We start from the raw sequence: 27,281 nt of genomic DNA, 5'->3' as shown, positions 1-27,281 counted from the left end.
CCCAGACAAAAACCTCTGACCAAGTCTGGTGGTGCTTTCAGCCTGAACTAGCTAGTGTAGCTAGAGCTATAGGCTAAAGCCTGAGAGAGGCTTTCACTCAGGCTGGTAACCTTCCCACTTTGCAATGAGGACACAGGCTGAACAACTAGAGTGCTGACAGTTCTCCAATGCCTTCCCTTTGTTCCCCCAGGTGCCCAGGACAGACAGGTTCTCCCACAATTCAGTAGGAAAGAACCATAGAGCTGCTCATCTTACTGCAGTACAAAGAACCATGGGATACTCTCCCAGAAGTCCTAGTGGCACACATAGATGAGTGCTCCACAAGTGAGGACACAGTAACTCAAGTAGGGCTTCACAGTGTGATTGCTCACTTTTGGGAGCCAAGTGCTTAGCCTTAGGCACCAATCACCCGAGATAATTCTGCAGCGAAGACATACCCTAGAGATGCTGCCAGGCTCGCTGCTACTAGCATCTTCATGTCAAGTCAGAAAACACAGAGAGAGCTGCTTTGGCATGTGTGGGAGGAGGGTAAAAGAGCAGAAATCAGGGATAGCTCAGTGGTTTGAGCATTGGCCTGCTAAACTCAGGGTTGTGAGTTCAATCCTTGAGGGGGCCATTTAGGGATCTGGGGCAAAAATTGGGGATTGGCCCTGCTTTGAGCAGGGGGTTGGACTAAATGACCTCCTGAGGTCCCTTCCAACCCTGCTATTCTATGATTCTATGATAGCCCTTGGAGACTGAAACCCACATATCCCTAGAGTGGGCACAACCTGGGCAACAGCTGGGAGAGTCTTCCCAACTGACTCCTGGCCAATATATCTCAGCATGGCCTGAAAGGAACCTGTAGGAATAAGAAGAGAGTTCAGCCTCTCTGGGCCATTCAGCCCTTAATCTCTCTACTGAGGCTTATAATGAGGGAGACGGTTAGGCCCATCTGTGGTTATTTGTGTGATGCAGACACCTGTTTGACTAGGAACCAGGCTGAGCTCTCCATCTTCTTTAGCTCCCCCAACTCCCCACCTAGGATATGTGACACACACAAAATGTTTAATCAGCTCTCAGAAGTCATTAACTGTACGTGCAATGGACAGAGACACTCACGAAACATCTTTGCTCTTGTTTTTGGCTCTGAGGTCTCTTGATACATCTACATTCCGGTGGAACAGGAGGTGTCCAGAATAAAGGCAACACCTGAGAGATCCACAATGTAGAGTCAAACTCAGGAGACCAGAACAATCTTCACTCTCAGGGGGGCTTGTCCACATAGGGAAATTATTCTGGAATAAGGTCAGATGTGAATTTAAAGTACTATTGTTATTCCAGAGTAACTCTTCATGTGTACACTCTTACTTTGGAATAATAGTGCAAACTGGGCTAAACTAAACCAGAAAAAGGCACTCTTATTTCAGAATAACAATGTCCACACAGGGAGTTATTCCAGAACAGCTATCTGGTCAATCTCACCATGTAAACAGGTCCTCATACATCTCCTCCCCACATCCATGCAGTCTAGAGCTCATCAATCAGGGTTTCTCTCTCTGGTTTCACAGATCTTTGGAAAGAGTTTCCATCTGCCCTTGGGTCTGGGACATGGCTCTTCTCCTTCAGAGCTGGTGTTGGTCTTCTACTTGTCCTTTCTCTTACTGGAGGTCCATGCTTTGGGCTGCCTCCTCCCCAGCAGGGAGAAGAGTTGTTGATTTCCCCCAAGGGGCCCTCAGGACTGCAGATTGGCTCTGGGTGTTCAGGCCAAGCTGCGTGCTCCACCATCCAAAAAATTCACTTCATCCTATCCAGAGGACGGAGAAGTCACAAGTCAAGGTTCAGTGTAGTCTCTTCCTAATGGGCTCATCAGGTCCCCACAGTTGTGGAAGATTCCACTTCTCATCTCATTGACATGGTCACACTAATGGGAACAAAGAACCAGGAAACCTCACACACAGACATGACAGCATGTCACGTAGTAACTAACTAAATGGTACCAAGCATGAGAATTTATACCATTTATTGAAACTCAACAATTAAATAATACTCTTCCATGTTCTAGCACCTTTGAAACAAGACTCTGAAAGCACTTTATTAATGTGGACTGAATAGAGACACTGGATTTATGGCTTATTGCAACAATCTGTAACCCACTAACCCCCTCTTTTGTCCTATGACTGCAAACGTGTTAACAGGCCACTCTATTTTGAATGGTTCCTTAGATTAGAATATATGCTAACTACTTATGCTAAACAATCTGTTTCACCTTGCATTTAGCTGTAACACTAAGAATACCTTTCCCAGACCTGAAGAAAGGTTCTGTGTGGCTCCAACGCTTGTCTCTCTCACCAACAGAAGTTGGTTCAGTAAAAGATAATCTAACCCACCTTGTCTCTCCTACAAAACACAAGACACAAACTTAAACCCTTAGTCCCTGCCTGCATTTTCAATCAGCAAACTCTGACAAGGCCTCACCATGTGGCCCACCACTTTGGGCAGGAACCATTGTTTCCAGCTCTTAAGTAATATAAAAGGGATTTTACTGCTCCTCCCACTAAGTCTGAAAGAATGGTGTTTAGCACACCCATCAGCTTTAACCAGGTCTTTGATAGTCTCTGGATCAAAGATTGCCATCAAGCGTATTATTAGCATCTTTCCGCATAACAATATCAATAGTAACTGGAGTTAGGCCTGAATCAGGACTCCATACCCAACATCTCGTGATCTGATCCTGAAGGATGGACCTCAGCTCCAGCTCAGTTTCCTCCAACACCCTCCCCCCACCCCGAGTCTTTGAGTAAAGGGCCACAGGCTTCGATCTTGAGCCAAGGCTCTTACCCTCCAGACATTCAAGATCAGTCAGGCAGGTCCACCAATCTTCAGGGTATTATTCTGTGTATTTGGGTAGTCCTCACTGCACCAGAAAGTAGCATAAGGCTACTTGTTGCAACCATCACTGGCTGATGTAGTATAGAGCTCTGGTTGGTTGCTAGGATCCTAAATAGTCCTAAGAGGCCACACTGGCCCACGGACTTAGGGTTTCAGATTGCATTCCTCCCACCTAAAGACCCATGGATTTAGAAAGGGGGGTGGGGGTTCCCCTGCCTGGCAACCCCTTCTATACATTCACTGCGGAGAGTAGCCAGCTCTCAGCTTCAGAGCGGCGGCAAAGTAGAAGTCAAGGGCACCATTTCCTCCCATCCTCCTTTTTTTCAACGAGGGCCTCAAATAAGGGGACTGTGCTTTATTTTAAAGTAATCTAATCTCTACAAATGAGGCCTGTTTATCTTTAAAAGGGAAAGTAAGAGTTTGTTTGTTTTTTGTTAACTACCAAGACCCAAATTCAGATAGGTCACTACAGAATCTGCTTAATGTGTATGAGGGCTTCCCTACACAGGGAAATTTGCCAGCATAATTATACCACTATAGTTATATCAGTAAACACACACTATGAATACTATTATTTGTGTATTATCAACCTATGGAGATCAAAACTCATGAGTCAGGGCTTCCCCTTCCAAATCATGAGATTAGCGGAAAATGCTGTTTGTGTGTGTGCGTGCGTATGTATGTAGGTGTGTGGGGGGAGGGGGGGCAGGAGTTTGAACAGCAATGCTTCTCTGCCTCCGGACTTCTCTGTCTGTGACACAGTGGCAGCAGTTCACGGACTTCGTCCCTCCCCTGGGAGCTTCTACTCCATCAGGGTCCCTGCAGAACCACTCTCTGTCCCAACTCCTCCCTGCTGTTACTCCAAGCCTCCTCTCTCTGATCTAGGCCCTTACCTAAAGGCAGGGCAGGTCTGTGCCCTTAGCCTCAAGGCTCTTGCACAGAGCTCTGTCCATGTGCCCAGCCCTGAAAATCATGGGTCCACAGGAGCTTCTGATGTAATTTTGACAATTCCTCCTGCAGGCACCAACATCCCCTGTCTCACACAACCAGTTTGTGAGAACTGGCAATACTACAACCCTGCCTTCCCCTGGCTGTTTGGAGGGGACTCCCCTTGCTCACCACTATCTCTATGCTGAGGCAGCTGCCATCAACCCCTGCATCTCCCACCCCATCTCTATCCTCTGCAACGCGTCACTCTTCTCATCCACCTTTCACAGTGCCACTGCTGCTCATCACAGTCCCCGTGTCCATCTAGCCCCCTGAACCACAGAGTGACAGCCATTTTGCCTGGTTTAATTCTCTTTGAGAAGAGTGGGAAGTGGCAGCCACCTTTATTAAGGGAAGCCCCACTTCCACATACCGATAGCATGTGAGGAAATGACAGCCATCATCCTGGCTTCACCCCCATTGACTGTAAAAGGAGAAGGTGGCCATTTTGAATAAGGGAAAAATTGTTTGTTAGCACCTTTCATCATGTATGCATGAGACAGGTACCACACCCCACAATTGCTAGTCACAATATAATCATGGCCATTGGCAATAATGTTATTCCCTGATGTTGCTACCTGCACAGCGTACTCATCAGGTGAATACACAGCCCCTGTCTGGCAACAGACACTGTCGCACTCTAAGGTAACTAGCCAGATTTCCCCAGAACACACTGCTGCAAATGTAACTGGAAAGCACAGCCATTGGGAACGATAGTTGGACATTTTGAAAAAAGCAGCTCTGTGGACACTTCTGCCAGAAGCTGGAAGTGGAGGACAGGGATGGATCACTTGGTGATTGCCTGTTCTGTTCATTCCCTCTGAAACACCTAGGCTTGGCTGGATATTGCACTCGATGGACCATTCATCTGACCCAGTATGGCCATTCTTATATTTAAGTATTTCTTCACACAACACATAGTCAACCTGTGGAACTCCTTGCCAGAGGATGTTGTGAAGGCCAAGACCATAACTGGGTTCAAAAAATAACTAGATAAATTCTTGGAGGATAGGTCCATCAACGGCTATTAGCCAGGATGGGCAGGAACGGTGTCCCTAGCCTCTGTTTTCCAGAAGCTGGGAATGAGTGACAGGGGATCGATCACTTGATGATTACCTATTTTGTTCATTCCCTCTGGGGCACCTGGCACTGGCCACTGTTGGAAGACAGGATACTGGGCTAGATGGACCTTTGGTCTGACCCAGCAGGGCCGTTCTTATGTTCTAAACCATGCTGGCCAACAATCCCCTCATTTTCCACCTGCAGACACAGCCAATTAGTTTCCTGTTAAGCAATCTGCTCAGAAGCTGTAATTCCCCTATTAGGTACTCCTACAACTGCCACATTATCTTGCATATTATTACTGTATAGTGAACATCGCCTACTCCCTCTCATCCGAGCTAAGAATTCTGAGATCTCAGCATCAATGCCCAGTCTATGCTAGGAATTAGCTTCAATTTCAGCCACCACAGTATAGCTGCCCCAGTGCCAACCCCCAGTGCGCAGAAGGTACCAATTCTGGAGACTGTCTCTGCTAGTTAACTTAGGGTACATATCTGCTTCCTGGAACAAATATTTGGAGAGTGCCCGATTAGCCTTTACGAAAGGGTTCAGTACGGCCAGTCAATTACCCACCCAACACCCGAGCACCGCCATACCCCTCGGCGTTTGCACCACGGCAGCAACAATAGAGGCTGAAATCAGAGCTAATTCTCCATTGAAGAAGCACAATTGCTGCCCACTCCGCCCACTCTGCTTGACCCAGGGGCAATGGACAAATCCAGCGGGAAGGACAGCAGCCCAGGAAAAGCCACGCCGCAGAAACCAAAAGAGGGAGGGGAGCTGCGGGCACCTCTGCTGCCAGGCTGGGCTGGCCCCCGCGCGAACGCAAGGCAGGTCGCTCCCACGGGACGGGGGCGCTGCTCGCCCCTGGCGTGAGAGGCGTTCGGGGCAAGCGGCGGGGGCTGAACCAGCCGGGCGCCCAGGGCCCCGGAACTGCGGTCACAGGCTGGGCCCCCCCCTCCTTGGCCGGGGCAAAGGGGACGCTCGGGGCCTGGCAGCGGCGGACGGGCTCGAGCCAAGGGGTGGGGACGCGGGCACGGCAGGGCCCGTGGCGGGCTCCCGGGGGGGCTCTGTACCAGCGCGGGGGTGGCGGGAAGGTGGCTGTCCCGCAAGGGCCATCCACCGGGCCACAGCGGGGGGCGGGGCGCTTGTTGTTTCATAACAATCCCGCCGGGGCCCGCCGCAGGTAATCGCCATGGAAACCCGGCCCACCCCGCCCCGGGGCAGCTGCTGCGGCCGCCCAGGCTGCCGCATGGAGTCCGGCGGGGGCTGCGGCTGAGAGGCCCTGAGACGCTGGAGCGGCGGCCCCGCCCAGGGGGGCCCCCGCCAGGTACTGCGGGCCGCGCTCTCGGCCCCTGAGCGGGGAGGGCGCCGCCCGCTGCCATTCGGGCCCGGTGGAGAGGCGGAAACAGATAGGGCCTGTGCGGGGGGAGAAGACCGGTCCCCTCCCGGCGTCCCGGCCCATGGCCTCGGCCTCTTTCCCCTCCCCTGGTGCCCGGGTCCTCGCTGCGACAGGGACCGGCTTGCCAGCTCCCTTTCCCCGCTGGCCACCACCGCCTTCCTGCAGCTCTGCCCCAGCTGCCCGCATAGCGCCCCCTCAAAGTAAGCTGGCGGGGGACGCTGCCAACCAGATCGCACGGGCCTGTTCCCCCACCCGCCCTTCATCCCCGCAAGGGGGAAATGGGTTAAGACTTATGTCTCCATAAGTGAGTGATTTTCCCCCTTACTCCCCCAGAGCCGTCAAGACTCACTGCCATGGCCGAGGAACCTGCCACTATTTGTTTCAATGAAGAGGATTTTTACTGTCCCGTGTGCCAGGAGGTCTTCAAAACGCCTGTGAGGACAGTAACCTGCCAACACGTGTAGGTATCAGTTGCACCTGGCCTTCCCCTCGATGAGCCCTTGTCCTCTAGCCTCCTGAGAGGCTGTTGTTCCTTCGCCCTAACTTTCCAACACTTGGCCTGGGAGCAGTGTCTACTGCAGTGTGATACATACAGTAAAACCGGACCTTTTAAAGCTTTTCCAGTCCACTGATAATAAACCTCTAGCCAATGCTAAATTTAGGTTGTGTATGTGGTGTTTCAGAGCTTTTGTCGTTCTCATTTCATTTGTAGCGAAAGAACCATCAGGTGAAAAATATATTTTTAAATTCCTTGCATGATTATTATTATCTTACATATTTAGAAGTGAAATGATTTTACAAATCTTATTTAATATGTACCTTTAACTTCTTCTCCATTGGCTAGTCTCTGAGGTTGGAAAATGGAAAGAGTGTAATCAGTTTCATTTTCTAGCTGTCATTCACAATGCTGCAGAAAGTGTATGTTACTTCTGAGACATGTTTAATTACAAACTAGAAATTTGCCAAAACTACCTCAAAAGTGTTCCTTTTAAAAATCAACACAGACACTGAAAGGAATGTTGTTTATATGTGGGAGGTAAGGGGGACTGCAAAAACGAACTAATTGGAATTTATGGGGGCAGTTGCATAAGTGAAGGGCTGCAGTATTGGGCTATATTACTACTGGTCTAGCGATAAACATGAGCATTTGATAATTTCCTCAATATCACATGTTCACTATCTCACTAATGATCATTCAAATTATACAACTCAAGAATTAGAAAGTACAATCTCTGTGTAAAATGAATTGCCAAACATCCCATAACTTGATCAGTAGTATGTTTCTATAATAACTTTACCTCTTTATCTATATTGTTTTTATGAGGACTTCAGCCAGTGACCCTTATCCTGCAGAACTTATTGCTGGTTCAAGGCCTGACTTTATTATTTTTATAATAATTAATAATGTAGCTACTCAGCTATCCTCAATGCTAAAGCAGAAAATATTGACCTACCCAACTTTTTTTTTTTTTTTTTTTTTTAAACTAATTTGTGTTACCTTTGATTAGCTTCTGCAGGAAATGTTTCCTGACAGCAATCAGAGAAAGTGGAACGCATTGTCCTCTGTGCCGGGGAACTGTGACTAAAAAAGAAAGATCATGTCCCAAAAGGGCCCTAGATGTTGAAAACAACATGAAGAAGCTTTCTGGGTGTTGTAGATGCTGTGAAAAACAGGTGAAGTAAACATAAAAGTTATTTATTACAAGTAAATAAACTTTCCTTACTTGGGACCTGATCCTTCATTCTGCTATGTGACATTAATGGCCAGTAGTTAAAGACTTGCAGCATCAAGGCCCAAGTGAGGCAGGTGTGCATGCACCTGCATCTGAAGTAGAACTTGGTCCTTAGCTATCAAACACACTTTGAAATCAGAGCAAAGTGGCTGCTGAAATAAAGTTGCAATTTTTTTTTTATAAAGTGCCAAAGTGATAGTGCTCCATAAGTTAAAATAATTGAGAGGAATGAATGAAAACTCTAAAACATGCCAAGAGAACATGAATAACTATGACAATGAGAAATGTCATACAACTAGAAAATATACTGAAGAGCTCATAATGTGCTATATTTTTTAAAAATGCTCAAATTTACAGCAAAAGAGCACAAAAATAAAAAATGCAAACAGCAATACTAATGCCAGTAAACTACCATATTATTTAATCTCTCTGCTTTCCCTTTGGTAAAGAGATCACTAATGTTCAGAACACTGAGTTCTGGCCCCACTGAGGTCAATAAGAGTCTTGCCTTAAATGGAGGCAGGATTTCACCCAATAGGTTTTGTTTATGAAGCATTTGAATCCAAAAAGTCTTAATATTACCCTTACTCACTCTTGGGTCTCAGAGGAGTGTGTGAGATCCTCTATTAGTACAGAGTTTGGTGCTTTGTTATTCATGATCTCTGTTTAAAATGAAATAAGGTGAGGGAATCATTTAAACGTTCTGGTTTATAAACTATAAAACCAAATGCCATTTACACTCAGTTGCAAACTGGTAGACTGGAAATAACAAAGTGGCTTACATACGTCAATTGAGCATACTATTGTGAAAGATAATGTGTTCTTAGAACCTTTGGACATGTTTCTATGTGTAGCTGTCCTGCTCTCACTTCCTTCTGTGAAGCTCTTCATTGTGCTCAAGGGAGCCAGTATTCCTGCTTGACAATAGGAATCCCTGAAAATGTTAGTTTGAGGTGTAACTGACTACATAAGTGGCAAGAGGGCTAGGATCACAAAGTAATACATTATTGCTGAAGGGAAAGGGTGTATTTAAAACAAATGAATATCCCATAGCGCCTTTTTCTTTCGTATCAAGAGTTGGATATAATGCCTAATACGTTAAGTGGATACAGAATGTAGTTGTTAAAGCTGCATTAGAAGAGGAATTAGAATTTAATGTTATACAGGGTTGTTCTGTTTTCCTTTCTTACATGCCTTGTTTTATCTGTTGGCAGAAGTAATTATTTTCACAGATGTTCTAGTTACACTGTAACATCTACATGGTTTGAAATTTCATTTACAGGTTAGGTTTTCTCGCATGAGACACCATTATAAAACATGTAAGAAGTATCAGGATGAATATGGTGTTCCGTCTGTTATTCCAAATTTTCAGATTTCCCAAGATTCAACAGGGAACAGGTAATTAGTGTATTTTATGTATGACTCAGTTTTTTCTAGGGCACATTATCTTTTTGTAAACAGTGTTGTCTAAGTTCTTATGCTTCAAAAATGAATATTTCTCTAGAAACACCCTTTAGATCCTGTTCTTTATTCTTCAATCTGTGGCATTTAGAAAAGTGCTCTACAGCATGTTTTGGAATGACTTCCAGAAGCCTTCCCTAAAGGGTGTATAATGTGAGAGTACCTCCAACTGTTTTTTTGCCTTAACAGCAATTGAACAAGTTGCTTTATAGCAGGTGGATTGCTCTTAGGTTTAGAGAAGTTTTATTTTTCTCACGATTCTTATTACTATTTAAATGGATAGGTGGTCGCTTAGCCTCCTCTTGTTTCAAAATGTTGCTGTCTGCTGTTTAGGATTTTGTCTTCAGATTTGACTCATCTTGAGTTAATCTTCTTGAAAGTGAATAATAGCCCTTTGGCATCTTTACATGTTGGTTTATAAATTATATAACCAGATGCCATTTACCATCTCTCAGTTGCAAGCCATAAGGCTAAAGAACCTGTTTTGCCAATACCGGAGTAAAAACAAAGCCAGGCATTCAGAATTCACATTTAGTTTAGTATATACTTACACATACTGTGTACCTTTGTTTATCACCATCTATTTTCAGTAGTTTGACCAGTTGGGGGGAAAAAAAATCCATTTGAGTTTCAAATGAATCTGTGATAAAGAACGAGGAATATGTAGCAATGGGCTCAGATGTTGGTATTTTACATACCTGTCACGCCATGCTGCTCTGAAGTGGTTGAGTTGGAAAAATATTCTAGAAGTTGTCATGTTACTGCACACCAGATTACACACACACACACACACAATTCCCGTGTCTAACACTATAAGACATACAAATTGTAGTAGCGTTTATTTTAGCCAAATGTACAGTTGTAAATATGCATATTCTTAGGGCTCATTTGCATAGTTGAGCAATTTGGCTTTGCTTAGTTAAAGATACATACATGGTCAAAACCTGCATTTAAAGAAAGTAGCATTCTTGCTTATAACACACTGTATGAAATACCTAGTTGTGTGCACAAACTGCAGAAACTCATTTCTACAGTTTCAAATTATGGAGGATTTATGCCTTTAACTACTGTTGTAAAGTATCATCCTAAGCAAACAGCTGTCTAATGCCTTTTAGAAAACAGCCTGTCTTCTGTTTACACAGTCCATACTGCCATTGGAGCTATTTGTCCTCTTCCTGTTCCCCTCCCTGCCCCAAAAATTCAGTCTTGCTGTTGAATGGATAAGCATATACTAAACACTATTTTCATACTAAATTACTCTGCATTCTATTAAAGTTCATCATGCTAACCAAGTGAAAAACAACATCTTGGTGCAAAAGAAAAAAGGTCTGAGTGATATTTAATTATTTGTCATGTTATATATGGTTACCATATGTTCTACCTATATGATCAGTTTACAATTAATGGGACTCAATGGATTTTTTTTTCTTACAAAATTAGAAAAAAACCCACTATATTTTTGGGGGCTAGGTATTCAAAAACAAATTAAACTTGTATACTTTGTCTAACATTTTATATAAAGTAATAGGAGTGATACATCTACATTTGATAACGGAGAGATGGCTAATCTTCAGACACTTCAGCGAGATGCAAGGTAGGCTTCTTCAATTCAATATTGTAAAAGTGATTAATTCAAACTGAAACTTCTTTAAGAAAAAAAAATCCTTGGATTCATGTACATGCAGGTTTATCAGTAAGAATCTGGTGTTCTTGTTACTTCTTGAAGAACCTTCAGGATGCATTGTATGGCCTCAATAAAAAAAGACAGAAGAATTGTGTAAATTCCCTAACTTAATAGACTACATAGTGACACACAAATATACAGTTTTGCTTGAAATTTACAATTTAGCAAAGTGGCGTCAGAAAGCCTTTTCTGTTAGTAGTCAGAATAAAGGAAATGACAACATCAGCAGATGTTGTGTTATCTCCCTCTGATATCTCTTAAGTTCTGTTTTAATGGATCCATATAATACTGTATAACTTCCATTTCCAGTGCACATCCCACATTCAAATGCCCCCTGTGTCAGGAAACCAACTTTACCCGGCAACACCTACTGGATCATTGTAACAATAGACACCTTTATCAGATAGTTCCTGTAGTAAGTATATATATTTTCCAATGTAAGCATCTTAAACGCCCCTTATTTTAGTTATTTAGAGTAATAGTTTATTTCTATGGACTCTTATAGTTCCAGACAAGCATTATGCTCTAAGAAAAGAATTGCATTGATGACACTGTAGTTAAGTTGAAGGGGTTTTCATTCAAAAACATCTCCCTGTTAACCATAACTTTTCTTACTTCACTTCAGTCATAAGGCATTTGTTTTTTCTTTTTCATTAGTTTCAGTTGCTGTGTTGAGTTGAAATGTAAACTGTTTTGTTTTTTGAGCTTGATGCTTTTATTTTCTGGTCTGTTAACAAGAACTGTTACTTATAGAAACATTGTCAATTTAAAAATCTTATTTGTCTTGTAATTTACTATTACATATGAAACCTAAAATTTCTAAAACCAAAAGATAAGGAGGGAAAGATATTTTTATTTTCTCTGTGTAATCTGTTTCACTGTTTCCTCTGTATAGTTTCCTCTTCCACTCCACTATTTGTGTGGGTCTTGCACACAACTAAGGTGCAAGGGAGAATAACTTGTAAAATACAGGAATTTTTTATTTAAAAAGCAAATTGACAGGAGGACTTACAGGCAGATGTAGTAACAAACTACTTTTAACCTCTTTTAAAAAATGGACTAAACTTCAAGTTTACAATCTCAAATGTTAGTCATATTTTTCTGGAAAATTGTAAGTTGTGTAACATTCAAAATGTTTATGTAAAACTCTAGTACATTCACTTTTGAGGGTGGATAAGTATCAAATTCAGGTTTACATAGAATACACAATATAATGATGTCTTATTATTGGCTAATACTTTTTTTTTTTAATTTTTCAAATTTAGATTTGTCCAATTTGTGTGTCTCTCCCATGGGCAGATCCCAGTCAGGTTACTAGAAATCTTGTTAGCCATCTAAATCTAAGACACCAGTTTGACTATGGAGAATTTGTGGTAAGCATTTTTCCTTTTTTCTTGCTCTTCAGAGAAATGGGAAACTTTTCTCTCTGAAGGAAAGTACTAAATTAGCCTCTGTGGCTGCAGAGCCCACACAAGATTTGCAACTTTTACATGCTTAGCTGCGGTGGAACCTGCAGAGGTAGTTCTGCCACTTCTAAACTGTTGTCTACACTATAAACAGTAACTGCTATTGACAGTGGGTATTGACAATAGATGCTGCTAAATCATGCTGAACACCCATCTAGTGTAGACGAGGTTGTTGCACAAAGCTAATTTCAGCCTTGCACAGCTGCCCAAGACTACCCCTATTCCCAAGGGAAGTGTGACAGACTCCAGACTGCTATCTTTATGGTGTCTGTCCTCTCTTTTGGTTGGCAAAGCAACAATCAGAGGCCTTGAAAATACGGTTTTAGCGTGCACCTTTGATGTCCTAGTGGTATATTGGCTGCCTGAAAACCCTCTTATAAGAATTATATGGTAGAGAATCCATCTCCCTAGCTAACTAGCCCACAATAAAATCAGGGAGAGGAGACGGACTGGGTTCATTAGGCTGTAGAGTTCTACTCCTCTGCTTTCGTCTCTCTTTGGTATCTGTGTAAGATATAGTACTGAGTGTTTAGCCAACCTTCTTGATCAGGGTAGATTTCATTTAAATCAAATTGATTTAAATCAGGAAGTCAGGAAAACTCCATTTAATCATAGATTTCTACGTAAAAGTGCATTCTTTTTGGTGGTTATAACCTTAATACATATTCTTCACAACTCAGAGATAGATGGAGACCCAAACTGGGTCTCTTTTACGGCCTGCTGCCATTTTAGGTTTTCCCTTCTCAGAAGGGAATGGTATGGTAGATCTCAAACCAATGAAGGCTACTCTCAGAAAGACCTCAAGACTTCTGGAATATGCTGCTCAAACAGTTTCACTTTTGTTTCTGTTGCCTGTCCCTCCCTTCTCACATTTATCTGAAGACTTTTTCTCCTTGTCCAGATCTATTCTGCCCCCAACAATCTTCTATTCATTGAACTTTTTGAAACTTTGCACTTTTAGAGAGAGGTAAGGGACTGACTCTGTGTACACAAATGTGCAGAGGGACAATAGGGTTGAGGTCTGTTGTTTCTCACCTCTATATTTATTTATTTAAAAAAAAAAAAACATTTTTGTTGTTAACAAGCATGTTATCTCTGGAGACACACATCCACAGTTTGAGAACTGCAAAACTAAGCATCTCCGATGCTATCTTCTAGACTTAGCACTGAGTCCTATTGGGTGGGTAGATTTATTTAGGTTAATCTTTCTATACAGAAGCCCCAGAAACCCCATAAGATTGGGTCCCTAATCCATGAACTATTGGAACTCATTTACAAAACTTTTCTTAAACATTACATGAATATATTCTCATACTATAGAATTAGAATTTATAATTCCTATTCCACGATGAGATACATTAAAGCTCAAAGATAGGTTTTTTCCTCAAAGCATTTTATCAAAAAAATCCAAATAAAAAAAAATTAATTTTTTAAAAAATCATTGATTTTTATCCACCCTGTTCTTGATGCATATATTGTGTAACACAAGAGATGCTTTATCTAGCTGCCATTTACAATACCATATGCTGTCAACAAATAATACAAAGAACAGGATGGGGTTGAACAGTTTGATAAGCATGTACAGCTTTTGTCAGGTTTTTGATCAAATGTCTTATTGTGTTTAGAATCTTCAGCTTGATGAAGAAACCCAGTACCAAAATGCTGTTGAAGAATCTTGTCATGTGAATATTTAAAGTGTAGGTCCTCTGCATTTTACTGCACTCTGAGGGAAAAACTACATGAATCCAATCAGTAATCTGAAATGTATATTAATAAAAAGGGAATTCAGTATCTGTTTTTTCAGGTTAAATATCTTTTCCAAGAACAAGAGTTTTAAAATGTTTTTGATTAGATAAAAATGGAGTAAATTTTATTACTATAATTCTTAATTCTACATAATTGATCATACAGCTATTGGAAAGGTGTTAAGTCATTTTACTGAGAGTAGAGTTCTTTTACTTTAAGTAGGGACCTTGCTGGAGCTATTCACTGGTGTCTTGATTTCTGTGTATGTTTTCATGGTTTTGTTGATCTTGCAGTTATATTTTTGTTAATGCCAAATTCGGGGGCGGGGGGTGGGAATCAGATGCAAAGATGCTGTGTTGCACTTTGCTTTTTATAGTCATGGTTTCACTTTCAAAATTATATCCTTGAGAGAATATTTGTGTGTAACTTTTGTTTAAAGCTGAAGTGATATTTTTACTACCGTAATTTCTAACAATAAAAGTGAGAGTGGCCATTATGGAAAGTTGAAATAGTTCTTTTCAATAGTGCAGTATTTTAGAGCAGATTGGTTTCACTTACATCACTAAGAAGGAATGCTATATCATGGCCTGAGGGAAATTATTTCTATTTTGTTATTTCTCTGGCGTATCACTAAAATAGGACATCTTGCTTCCTGGACTGAGGGGCTATGAGCTCTTCCCACACACGCCGCAAACTGGTGGGGAGAGGAAGTGCTTTGTGTTACTTGACAGTGTGCCTTGTGAATGATTTAAGGATAACATGCAGAGAAAAAAAGTGTCTCTTTTTGATACATGGAAAAAGGCCAGAGTGTTTTGCTTTTATATATTATTTTTCTGGTTAGTTACATTAGAAATCCAGGTTGTGTCTACCATGAAAAACAGGGAAGACATTAAACTTGAAAACTGGTAGGATTAGGACATAATTGGTATCAAGGCATTGATATATGTTTTGTCAGTCATTGTTTAAAACTTTAACATGTGTTGTAAACCTGAATAACCAGTTGGGGGGTGGGGGGGGGAAAATATCCCTTAGAAGATTCACCAGCTCCATACCTTACACTAAGGGCTGCGCAAGTTCCTATTCTAGTTCTCCTTATCTCCAAGATGACCTTCAACAAAAACAGGGAAGGCAAGACTTGATATTCCCACAATTTTAAAAACACAAGCTTTTATTTTTAAGTTTGGACCTTTTATATATAAGAAACAAAAAGCCCTATTTTGTTCTCTTGCATGTCCCTAAGAAATGGCTTTATCAGGTGTATAGAGAATTCCCAAGGCTGGGAGAAATAGCATGTTTCCAAATGGTCAAGTGGGACTCAGTGTTTTTCCCTAACCCATATCTCTAACTGTCATTATTGTACATGGGTGTTGTGTACATAAAAAAAAGAGTATATCCAATAATTTTGCAGTGCAGTTAGTGATCTGAGTAGTGGTATTGTCTAAGCACAAGCAACAGTACAAATGGCGTTCAGGTGCCTAACTCATTTGTGCCTTTGGAAAACCTCCCCCTAAAAGATATGTGATGCTGTTTCCAAACAAAGTAATCTGGACAATGCAATGCATTTTCCTTAAATGCTTCATATTCCAGATCTATCCAGACTGGAATGTATGTAAAGACCAGAACCTACAGTGTAAGGATTTTCGAAGTTGAAACCTAATTCTGTGGTCCATTCATGGGGTGGCAGGGAGAGGGCTGTATATATAGAGCTATAGTGCTGGATATATACTAATTATTTGAAAGTGTAAATGGATAGTATACTATCTCTCCTGGATAGTTGCCAAAAATATAGAGAAATGGGCTATTTCACAGATCCCCTAAAGTTCCAGCCTGTTTACAATATCTTAAACAAAATTTGAGAGGGGGCAATAAATTTCAAGGTATTCCACTGCTAAAAAGTTTGTAATTTAAAAAAAAAAAGCTCAGAACATGCTAACTCTTCTACTATGAACACTTCTTATAGAATGTGTTTTTTTCAAAGTTTAGTTATGCATACATTTGTTCTCAGAGTCAACAAAATAGTAATATAGTGGAGATGGCAATAAATGCCTAGAGCCAGTACAGATTATTTTGAATCATTCTGAGATCAACACCTGATTGAACAAGTCATTTCAGCTACCTGAACATGTCTTGAGAACTGTAGTTTAAATTACTTACGTTTTAAAACACTAACTCAGAGACTAAAATCCTTCTACTGTTACAGCAATAATTATTCACATTTGATATGATTACTAAAATTTTATTGCAGAGTTTAAATGTTTTGAGATTTTAAAAATAAATCCTTTTGCAATATGTTACAAGGAATTTAATCTTTGAACAGTAATTTTCATTTATTGCATTCTAGTTTTGTGTATTTAAATGCAGTATAAAAATCCTTAATGGCTGGGATGTTTCCCTGTTTTGCATATGGTAAACTGTATATTGGCAAATCTTTCTTGTTTAAGGTTGTATATTTTTATTATGGTGAGATGACCTCCAACTACATTTTTTTTAGATAACTGATGAATGACAAGAAAAGAAGCAGTTTGGTCAGATATTATACTGCTGTTGTCATTCTCTTTCCCACTCTGCATCTCAAATGTACCCATGAGGAGGCTGTGTATTGGTGATGGGTGGTGATTGCACTAAAATGTTCAAATTTTATTGGAAGTGTGCTGTTGAGAAACCCTCTTATTAACACATTCTAATGTACTGATGTTGAAGACGGTGTCTGATGCTTGAATTGTACCCTCTTGGTTTTCTATTAAAACACTTTATTTTCTATGTGTCTTCATTCTCTAACAAGGAGGAACTTGTCATAAGGCTGGGGATTAGAACCAGTTCTCTTGATTCTACTTCGTCCTTTGAGATTCTAATTCAGGAACTTTATATCTACTTCTGGTGGCATCACAGTTTAAATGATGATAAATATTTAAACATGCATATTACTAATAACCTGTCCTGTTGGCTAATTAATATTGGCTTGACTTTATGATCCTTTCCGAGCTGGTCACTATCAATATAGTGACAGAGGCCTTAAGTTCTTCATTCAGTTTTGAGGCTAGAAGCACAAGACTGGTTTGGGCAGTGCAGAGAGGTGCATGCTTCCAAGTCTGTTTGCAGATTCAACTACAGCTGTCCCATGGGTCATCACTGGGAAAAGCAGAATGTATTAAAGGGAGTGGTAGGGGTGGCCTTGAAGCCATTAGCAAAGATGGCAAATCTGGTTGCTGAAGAGATATCTTAAGAGCTTGTCTACAGATGGAGTTGTTCCATATTAATTTTTCCTGATTAACTCCATGTATGGACACTTATTCCAGAATAAGAGTGTCCACACATGGAGTTGCCCAGGAGTAACTCTGTGTGTAGACAAGGCAACATTTTGTAAGGGAAGATATGTGAAGAAGTTATGGTTGATTGCATTGCTGAACCATGCCCTTCTTACCCAGGTCACTCTCCCAATATCTTTTGAGTTGGAAAAAACTTGTGTTCCTCTTCCTCATGTTGTACATCACTTCTCCTAAGTACACATGCCCAATGAAACTCAATGCAGAAATAATCCATGTTCATAAGTATTTTCTATTCTAAATTCCCTTCTTTTGTGCTCTGTTTTTTGCTCAAGCAAAAATTTGGCTTGCCAAAATGGAACTAAGAGATTAAGGATAATAGAATATGTGAAGTCTACTGGTGTGGCTTTTGTTACTGTACAGTTTCCATTTTTTTCTCCTAAAACCCAGTCATCCAATCTACAGCTCTCTGTTTCTGCTTTTTTAAGTGGGTTAACATGGCATGGCCCAAACCTGGTTATAAAATTGTGATACTAGAGATTCCATCAATTTCCCTTTTGCCACAAAACACTGAAAACATACATGCTTAATTCTCACTGAGGACCATGAGTCTTAAACATATGCATCAGTGTTTTGTTGAACTGAGCCAGAAATGAATGAATAACTCCAGTCTTTTTGCTATATTTTAACTAGTAGAAGTCCCAACAACCAAAAAATTAATTTATGGACAGTCCCAGGATACCTCCAAATAACTTGTCTGTTTTGCCAAAGGTTTCTTTACGCAACATTACAGGGTTGGGTTTTTTTTTTTTTTAAAACATTCTTTTAATCGTACAACATACAAAATGTATTTAAACTTTTCTGGAGTTAAATAGCATTGATAGAGAATAAGTCCTTTATTATGTCATAACTAAACTATCCTTTCCTGTGCCACTGGTACTATCAGATTGCTAAATACACTCTCTCCTGGAATGCTTTACCAATGGTCAGGAGGATATGGAGGAGTATGTGCAGCTGCCTACTACAGGTGCGTGATTGACATCAAAATCATGGATATTACGATTTCTTTATCAGCTGAAGTTCATTAGAGAAAGCAGCGCTGTACCATTTCTTGAGCTACCCCAAAAATTCAGCCTTTTATTGGGAAAGGCCAACGCTCACCTTTTACTTTTCAAAATTAAAGCCTTAAGCAACTTAAAACATTTACCATCACCAGTTCTCCTTTGGATGGCCACTCCCACATTTTTGTGGGCACATTCACCAGTAAGGACTAGTAAAAGTTTATCTGGATAAAAATTTTTCTCTATCCTTCTAGACTGGGGGTGTCAAACTCATTTTCAGAAGTGGGCCTAATTCCATTTTTAATTATTGTCAAGGATATAAATTTAGGATACCATACTCCCCTCAATCCATGGTACATCATCTTTATAGCAGTAGGGATATATTACAGACCACCTGACCTGGATGGTGATAGTGACTGTGAAATGCTCAGGGAGATTAGAGAGACTATTAAAATTAAAAACTTAATAATGGGGGATTTCAACTATCCCCATATTGACTGGGTACATATCACATTAGGAAGGGATGCAGGGATAAAGTTTCTTGACACCTTAAATGACTGCTTCTTGGAGCAGCTAGTCCTGGAACCGACAAGAGGAGAGGCAATTCTTGATTTAGTCCTAAGTGGAGGACAGGATCAGGTCCAAGAGGTGAATATAGCTGGATTGCTAATATAATTAAATTTAACAGGTCTGTGGTGGGAAAACACCACAGTGGCCCAACACTGTAGCATTTAATTTCAGAAAGGGGAACTACACAAAAATGAGGAGGTTAGTTAAACAGAAATTAAAAGGTACAACGCAAAAAGTGAAATCCCTGCCAGCTGCATGGAAGCTTTTTAAAGAAACCATAAGAGAGGCTCAACTTAAATGTATACCCCAAATTAAAAAACATAGAGAACCCAAAAAGTCACCATGGCTAAACAAAGTAAAAGAAGCAGTGAGAGGCAAAAAAGCATCCTTTAAAAAGTGGAAGTTATCCTAATGAGAAAAATAGAAAGGGGTGTAAACTCTGGCAAATGAAGTGTAAAAATATAATTAGGCCAAAAAAAGAATTTGAAGAACAGCTAGCGAAAGACTCAAGAAGTAATAGCTAATTTTTTTTTCCCCCGTACATCAGAAGCAGGAAGCCTGCTAAACAACCAGTGGGGCCACTGGGCGATCGAGATGCTAAAGGAGCACTCAAGGACGATAAGGCCATTGCGGAGAAGCTAAACGAATTCTTTGCATCGGTCTTCACGGTTGAGGATGTGAGCAAGATTCCCAAACCTGAGCCATTCTTTTTATGTGACAAATCTGAGGAACTGTCCCAGATGGAGGTGTCATTAGAGGCAGCTTTGGAATAAATTGATAAACTAAACAGGTTTCAGAGTAGCAGCCGTGTTAATCTGTATCCGCAAAAAGAAAAGGAGTACTTGTGGCACCTTAGAGACTAACAAATTTATTAGAGCATGTAGCTCACGAAAGCTTATGCTCTAATAAATTTGTTAGTCTCTAAGGTGCCACAAGTATTCCTATTACTGTTTAGTTTATAAAAAGAAAAAGTCACCAGGACCAGATGGTATTCACCCAAGAGTTCTGAAGGAACTCAAAGGTGAAATTGCAGGAGTAATAACTGTCATCTGTAACCTATCATTTAAATCAGCTTCTGTACCAAATGACTGGAGGATAGTTAATGTGATGCCAATTTTTTTAAAAGGGCTCCAGAAGTGACCCTGGCAATTACAGGTCGTTAAGCCTGACTTCAGTACTGGGCAAACTGGTTGAAACTATAGTAAAGAACAAAATTGTCAGATACATAGATGAACATAATTTGTTGGGAAATAGTCAACATGGTTTTTGTAAAGGAAAATCATGCCTCATCAATCTACTAGAATTCTTTGAGGGGGTCAACAAGCATGTGGACAAGTGGATATAGTGTTTTTAGATTTTCAGAAAGCCTTTGACAAGATCCCTCACCAAAGGCCCTTAAGCAAAGTAAGCAGTCATGGGATAAGAGGGAAGGTTCTCTCATGGATTGGTAACTGGATAAAAGATAGGAAACAAAGGGTAGGAATAAATGGTCAGTTTTCAGAATGGAGAGAGGTAAATAGTGGTGTCCCCCAGAAGTCTGTGCTGGGACCAGTCCTATTCAACATACTCATAAATGATCTAGAAAAAGGGGTAAACAGTGAAGTGGCAAAATTTGCAGATGATACAAAACTACTCAAGATAGTTAAGTCCCAGGCAGACTGTGAAGAGCTACAAAAGGATCTTTCAAAACTGGGTGACTGGGCAACAGACTGGCAGATGAAATTCAATGTGGATAAATGCAAAATAATGCACGTTGGAAAGCATAATCCCAACTATACATATAAAATGATGGGGTCTAAATTAGCTGTTACCACTCAGGAAAGAGATCTTGGAGTTATTGTGGATAGTTCTCTGAAAAGATCCACTCAATGTGCAGCGGCAGTTAAAAAAGCAAACAATGTTAGGCATCATTAAGAAAGGATTAGATAATAAGACCGAAAATATCATATTGCCTCTATATAAATCCATGGTACGCCCACATCTTGAATACTGCGTGCAGCTGTCGCCCCATCTCAAAAAAAGATATATTGGACTTGGAAAAGGTTCGGAAAAGGGCAACAAAAATTATTAGAGGTATGGAATGTCTGCCGTATGAGGCGAGATTAATAAGACTGGGACTTTTCATCTTAGAAAAGAGACAACTAAGGGGGTATATGATAGAGGTCTATAAAATCATGACGGGTGTGAAGAAAGTAAATAAGGAAGTGTTATTTACTCCTTCTCATAACACAAGAACTAGGGACCACCAAATAAAATTTATAGGTAGCAGGTTTAAAACAAAAAGTAAATATTTTTTTTTCCACACAATGCACAGTCAACCTGTGGAACTCCTTGCCAGAGAATGTTGTGAAGGCCAAGACTATAACAGGGCTCAAAAAAAAAACTAGATAAATTCATGGAGGATAGGTCCATCAATGGCTATTAGCCAGAATGGGCAGGGATGATGTCCCTAGCCTCTGTTTGCCAGAGGCTGGGAATGGGCGACAGGGGATGGATCACTTGATGATTACCTGTTCTGTTCATTCCCTCTGGGGCACCTGGCATTGGCCACTGTCAGAAGACAGGATACTGGGATAGATGGACCTTTGGTCTGACCCAGCATGGCCGGTCTTATGTTCCATGAATATCAATGGGAGATTTGTACAAAAATCAAGACTGGAATAGTGCCTTTATGTATCTATTAATCTTTGGTTATTTGTTAGTCACATTCAACATCTCTAAGTGGGAAAAGCGTAGGATCCTTATTTATGCCCTTTGTTTCCTATCTTCTGTTTCTCATGCTTGTTTTCGTGTGTCTGCCTTTTCCCCACATCCACATTTCCTTTCCCACAGCAAATTCCCATACCTATAGACTTCACTCTCACCCACTTCCCTACTGCTAAAGTGATCAGCAGTTAAACAGCTAAATTTACATTTAAAATGTCATCACTAGCCTTAAGAGTCAACACCACTACTATAGTGTTATGGACAGGAGAGTTTACACCCCTCAGTTCTTGCTTGACACTGGTTGCAGATTCATGAAGTGAGCACTGCATCAGTAACACTTGGTTTACATTAGCAAAGTTTTCTTTGCAATGATAGCTAGATTTTTTTTTAATGAAAAGCTTAATTTCAGCAGAATTTGAATGTGCCATACATCAAGGAAAGCCAGGAGTCTGACACTAGGCTTTTTATACGTGTAGATTAAAAAAATGTAAATTAGTAAGAAGGTTAATTAGATGGGTCTTCTCAACACTAACTTTGATTCTGTTCTGGCAGTAGCTGCATCTAAGGGGGTAACTGCATTTTTTTTTTGTTTAGCTCTTAGAAAAATCTTTTGTAAAGTCTTTTTATCCAGCAGTTTTGTGAGAGAGGGCTTTTTCCCCCCCTGAAAAAACTTTCATAGTCTATCATTAAACCACAACAAGGCACTAAGTACTTTTAGCTGTCTAAATCCAGAAACAAAGTGCATGGAAAGGTTTCACCTTTGAATTAAATGTTTTTATATTTGTTCCATTTAGAGATGATAATTCATTGAGCAGTTATCCTATTCCTGGGTGGGACATCTCTATTGAAATATTTCACCTCTAAAAAAAAAAAAAATCTATCTGCAGTAATAGACTTGCTGTAACTGTTCCAAGTCTACATTAATTGTGTTACTGATTTGCTATTAGTTAAAAGCTAACACGTCCAGATTTCTCTATTTATTTGATTACGTTTTACAAAGGGATTAATAGCTCTGTGTTCTCAAAGGATCCAACATGGAAGAGGCAGAGTACTCAACTCCCATTAACTGAAACAGAGAAAGAAATTAAAAAACCATGTCACGCCCAATTTAAACATTAAGGCAGGGTGGGGAGGGGAGAAAGAGAGGTACAAATCCAACTTTCCCCCACGCTTTAGTGGTCACCTTTAAAATTAAAATGGTGTACAAATAAGAACCACAAGGGAGCATCTGAGGTAATTACATTATACAATAGTGAAGAGAAGCAGGCATAGCTGAATTTTGTTTAATTTAGATTTCTTTCCTTATAAACTGCTAACACCTCAGCCACACATAGCTTATTTTTAAGGAGAGAAATGTCTGGACAGCTCACAGCCTGAGCACATAGGTGGTACAGGGAGAAAATCTGAGATCAGGAGAATCCTTCCCTTGGGCAGTCCAAAGCTATAGTACCTGCTCACATTGGCACTCCCTTGAACCAATAGTGGCAAAAGACTGACATAGCAGCCAGGGATTTCTGGGGCACAGAGATGTCCAAGCCTTTTCCTCTTTTCTCAAGCCATGTCTCCTACTCTGGCAGCTGGGACAGGAGTGGCGGAACAGCTGTTTTGCTGGATCTGTATCTTTGAGAGATGCCCTTTATTGGAATAGTTCTTGGTGGCCAGCATCCACTGTAGGGTGACTTTGTGCCAGCAGAGGAGCCTAGAGCAGCTGTACTACACCACAGTGCAGAATCTGCCCCACAGAGGAGCTTTACTTCAAAAAAATATTAGTGTAAAAGTATTTCAGACATGAGCCCAATTCCAGTTGAAAAAAATCGTTTGAAATAATTATCAAAACACATGAAAAAGCATTTTTTACAGTCATTCCTAAAGATAACATGTACATGTGTGTGATAGAAAGAGAGAGAGAATTTGGGGGCGGGGAAGATGATGGGCGATGAAATGCCGCAGGCCCAAGCTCGTGCTTTGTGCCTATATGTTGCTCTTTCATTTAACTACGGCTGAGCAGTGGGATGCCTAGAGGCCGGCAGTGATGTACTTGCTCAGAGGCAGAAACGTAGAGGCCTAGGGAGCTTTTACCCTGAAAAACTTAGGCACTGAGTGACTTTAGGTGCCAAAAGGGGTAGGTGGCAATCAAGTGGGGGGTTTTGTGGCTCACAGTGGTGCTTAAAACCTTTGAGGATCTGGGCCTAAGTGACTACGTTTTTCCGGCAGGCTGTGGTAGAGCAGAACATGAACCCTGGCCTCGCACATTTCAAGCTGGCATCCTAATCACTTGGGCCCACCCAGCAGTCAGTGCACAATCATCCATCACCCTTGTCCTTTAAGCAACATTCCCCTCACAAAACTACCCGTGCATCTGTTCTTATATCCAGAATAGCTACAAAGAAAAAAAGATAAGTCAAAAACAAGGCAAAGCTGGCTCTTTTACTTTCAGTCATTTCACAGCTCTCAGTCGTTAGCTCAAGTTACAATTGGGGATTAAATTTCTGTAGTTTATGGTAACAGTATTTGCAAACAACATGAGCAACATTTTGCCATTTCCTCCTGCTTATCTGTTCTCCTCCCACATTTATCCTGTATGCCCCTCATACTGTCTCTTTCCCCATCTGTAGAGTATTATCCCTCACCCATAAGTTTAGCCCCTTTCTTGTTCTTTATCTCCCCAAATAGCTTCAAGTCTACAAATTTTTGCGCCCTTTCCCCTCTGATTATATTTTCCATCCTTGTCCTTAAGTTTTCTGTTTTTTCTTCCTTCCCGTCACTTTGTCCACTTTTCCCCCACTCATTTTTATGTCTTGTATAGCTGCTGATTCAGAAAATCTTCCATGATGGAGAAGGAACCCTGACAAAGTCAACGTCACCTGCTGTAGGGAAATACTCACCGTTTGTTGAAAGGATAGTGGCCTTGACATAATTGTTCCTGTTTCCGTATCACCTAAAGGTCCGGGCCCCAGGGTGTTTGGCACTGTACAAACAGATATCAAAGAGATGGTCCCTACCCAGGACAGCTTATATTCCTCTCCCAACATGGCCCCCCGTGTGCAACAGTGGGGATGTGAATGTGCAGAGTGAGGTTGAAAGGTTACTAGAATAGGCCTATATCACCCTCCACTTTCTGCTGGGTTTTACTCCTCTCTGCTTTTCTTAGTAAGTGGGGGGAAGTATTTGGGCTTATGGAAAAAAAAAAAAAAAAAAAAGCGCAAAAAAGAGGCATCTAATTGGCTGCCAAAGGACCAGAGTTTGCAGCGTCTCTTTTAGCTGCCCAGGACTCATTAAGCAGTTTTGCCCTCATTCAAGTTGTTATTCCTATCCAAGAGAACCAATTGCAAGGAGAAGAAATAAGATAAATGCCCGAAGATTTTAGATAATGTAATTATTTTTTCAAATGTACAAGTACTAGAGACTGGGGAAACTGAAGATGTTTATGGCCTAGACAGACCCCAACAAGAATCTCTTCCTCCTCAAGCCAATGACTCCGAACCTAATTTATGGGCACATGCAGGTCAGTGGGGTGATAGTACAACTCAGCACAATGGAAAATACACTATTACATTCCACTGAGTTCCTGGCATGAGCAAGGAAAGGTTCTAGCCTACTTTTGGCTGTCTTATGCAGAGCTGATTGAGGAAGAAAGTGACAATATCTCAGACTGTCTGTCAGACTGAATGAGAGACAAGGTGGGTGAGGTAATATCTTATATAGGACCAACTTCTGTTGGTAAGAGAGACAAACTTTTGAGTTTATACAGAGCTCTTCTTCAGGTCTGGGAAATGCACTGAATGTCACAGTTACATACAAGGTGGAAAAGATAGTTTAGCATAAGTAGTTTACACAAATTTCAAAGGGCTACTAAAGATGAAGTGATTTGTTAACACCTCTCCCATCATAGGGGGAAAAAATTGATTTGCAGATTGAATAGCACGGTTTTGTACAGTCTAAAATATATTAGGTACCTAATATATGGTAATACCAAGATGTCTTTTGTTAATGCCTCTCTAATATTACTTTAAGAATCCTCAGCTTATGTGCTTGTGATTTATGTTTAAAACTATATCTTATCCTGCTACATTAGCCACAAAACAGTAGCACACACACACTTCTTGGTTAATTTACACTTAAGTTTGCTCAAGTATATTTCCTACCAATCACTAAAACTCAAGGAAATCACTGGTTAAATTAATATCAGCCCCCACACTGATGGCAATGCACATGCTTTACCACTCAGTGTAATCAGCTCCATAACAAATTCACTTTCAGTTCCACTCACAGTGCACTCATCCAGTTCCTCAGTCACATTTCAGAGGCAGAACTTGTTTCCATCCTTCCAACAGAGATACCTTTAAACTGTGTATGGTGTTACTTCCACCTTAAAGTTTTTGGGTTTTTTTTAAAATCTGAGGTTAGATTTCAGTTGATGTCAACCGTGGAATTCAGGGAAGGATTATCCTGATGTGGACCATTGCCTTAAAAACACAGTTTGGCACATAGTGCTGTATATCCTATGAATTAGGTGACTATTATTCTATCACATTTTAAAGAAGATATGGGTTAAGTGACATGCCTGAAGTCACAAAGCAAGTTAGTGTCAGAGCTGGAGGCTCATTGCCCAGGTGTGTGATCATATAATAAGACCCATTATAACACTTAGACTTTAAATAATATAATTTTTGTCTTAAAAGTCCAGTATGAACATTAAGTACTTGCTCATCACCTTAATGCTTTCTTCACCTTGTGCTGTTTGCTGGGGTTGGTGGTGCAGACCCATATAGCATGTGTGATTGACACAACTTTTATGAATCAGCTGGCTAGGCCTCACATTCTTGTTATTTTGGAAATCAGTTTTCCTTCTCCTGCATGGGCCACCTGCCAGACCTGAGTCTAAACATTAATCAATCCATGTACATGCTTCATGGGGGAGAGAGTTACTGTTGCTCTAAGATCTTTCGCTCAATGTCCTGAAATTTTGTGATTAATATATTGCTTTTGTATTTAGTTCCCTGTGATGTGATTGGTTTTATTATGATAATTTAGGTATGCATAAAAGTGTTCACATGTGCCTCCATTTTCATTTTCTCTTTCATGGTCACATTTACTGGTTCCTTGAAAACAGCAGTTTAATTGAGTTAGAGTTATAGCTGCCCTGGTTATTTCTCTGCCAAAATATCCAGCCTACTCTATAAAGAAGGAGTACTGGAAAAGGGAAAGTTGGTTATTTTCTTTTCCTCTAAGGTCTGTGGTGGATAGACCTCAGAGCTGCTGAGAGAGG

The 27,281-nt window shown here is 40.8% G+C and overlaps 1 protein-coding gene across 15 annotated transcripts in view; it reads left to right on the top strand.

Annotated features, from left to right (window-relative positions):
• Positions 1–5,422: 5,422 nt before the first annotated feature.
• LOC102938685 (E3 ubiquitin-protein ligase RNF138) overlaps positions 5,423–27,281 on the top strand; it is a 63,755-nt gene continuing 41,896 nt past the window's right edge. Inside the window, exons 1-8 of one of the 15 annotated variants that reach the window (XM_043539685.1) lie at positions 5,438–5,750; positions 6,656–6,782; positions 7,831–7,996; positions 9,338–9,453; positions 11,039–11,110; positions 11,510–11,615; positions 12,466–12,573; positions 14,292–17,170. In XM_043539685.1, coding sequence (XP_043395620.1) covers positions 6,676–6,782; positions 7,831–7,996; positions 9,338–9,453; positions 11,039–11,110; positions 11,510–11,615; positions 12,466–12,573; positions 14,292–14,360 — 744 coding nt within the window. In that variant the 5' untranslated portion in view covers positions 5,438–5,750; positions 6,656–6,675 and the 3' untranslated portion in view covers positions 14,361–17,170. Of the gene's footprint in view, positions 5,943–5,986; positions 6,523–6,655; positions 6,783–7,830; positions 7,997–9,337; positions 9,454–9,571; positions 9,661–11,038; positions 11,111–11,509; positions 11,616–12,465; positions 12,574–14,291; positions 17,171–27,281 lie in introns of those variants that run through there. The other 14 variants (XM_043539683.1, XM_043539682.1, XM_043539681.1 and 11 more) reach the window with 14 other exon arrangements.

The sequence above is a fragment of the Chelonia mydas genome, chromosome 2, assembly GCF_015237465.2.
Source record: "Chelonia mydas isolate rCheMyd1 chromosome 2, rCheMyd1.pri.v2, whole genome shotgun sequence".
In the NCBI taxonomy this organism is placed as follows: domain Eukaryota; kingdom Metazoa; phylum Chordata; order Testudines; family Cheloniidae; genus Chelonia; species Chelonia mydas.
This window is presented reverse-complemented; position numbering and strand designations above follow the sequence as displayed.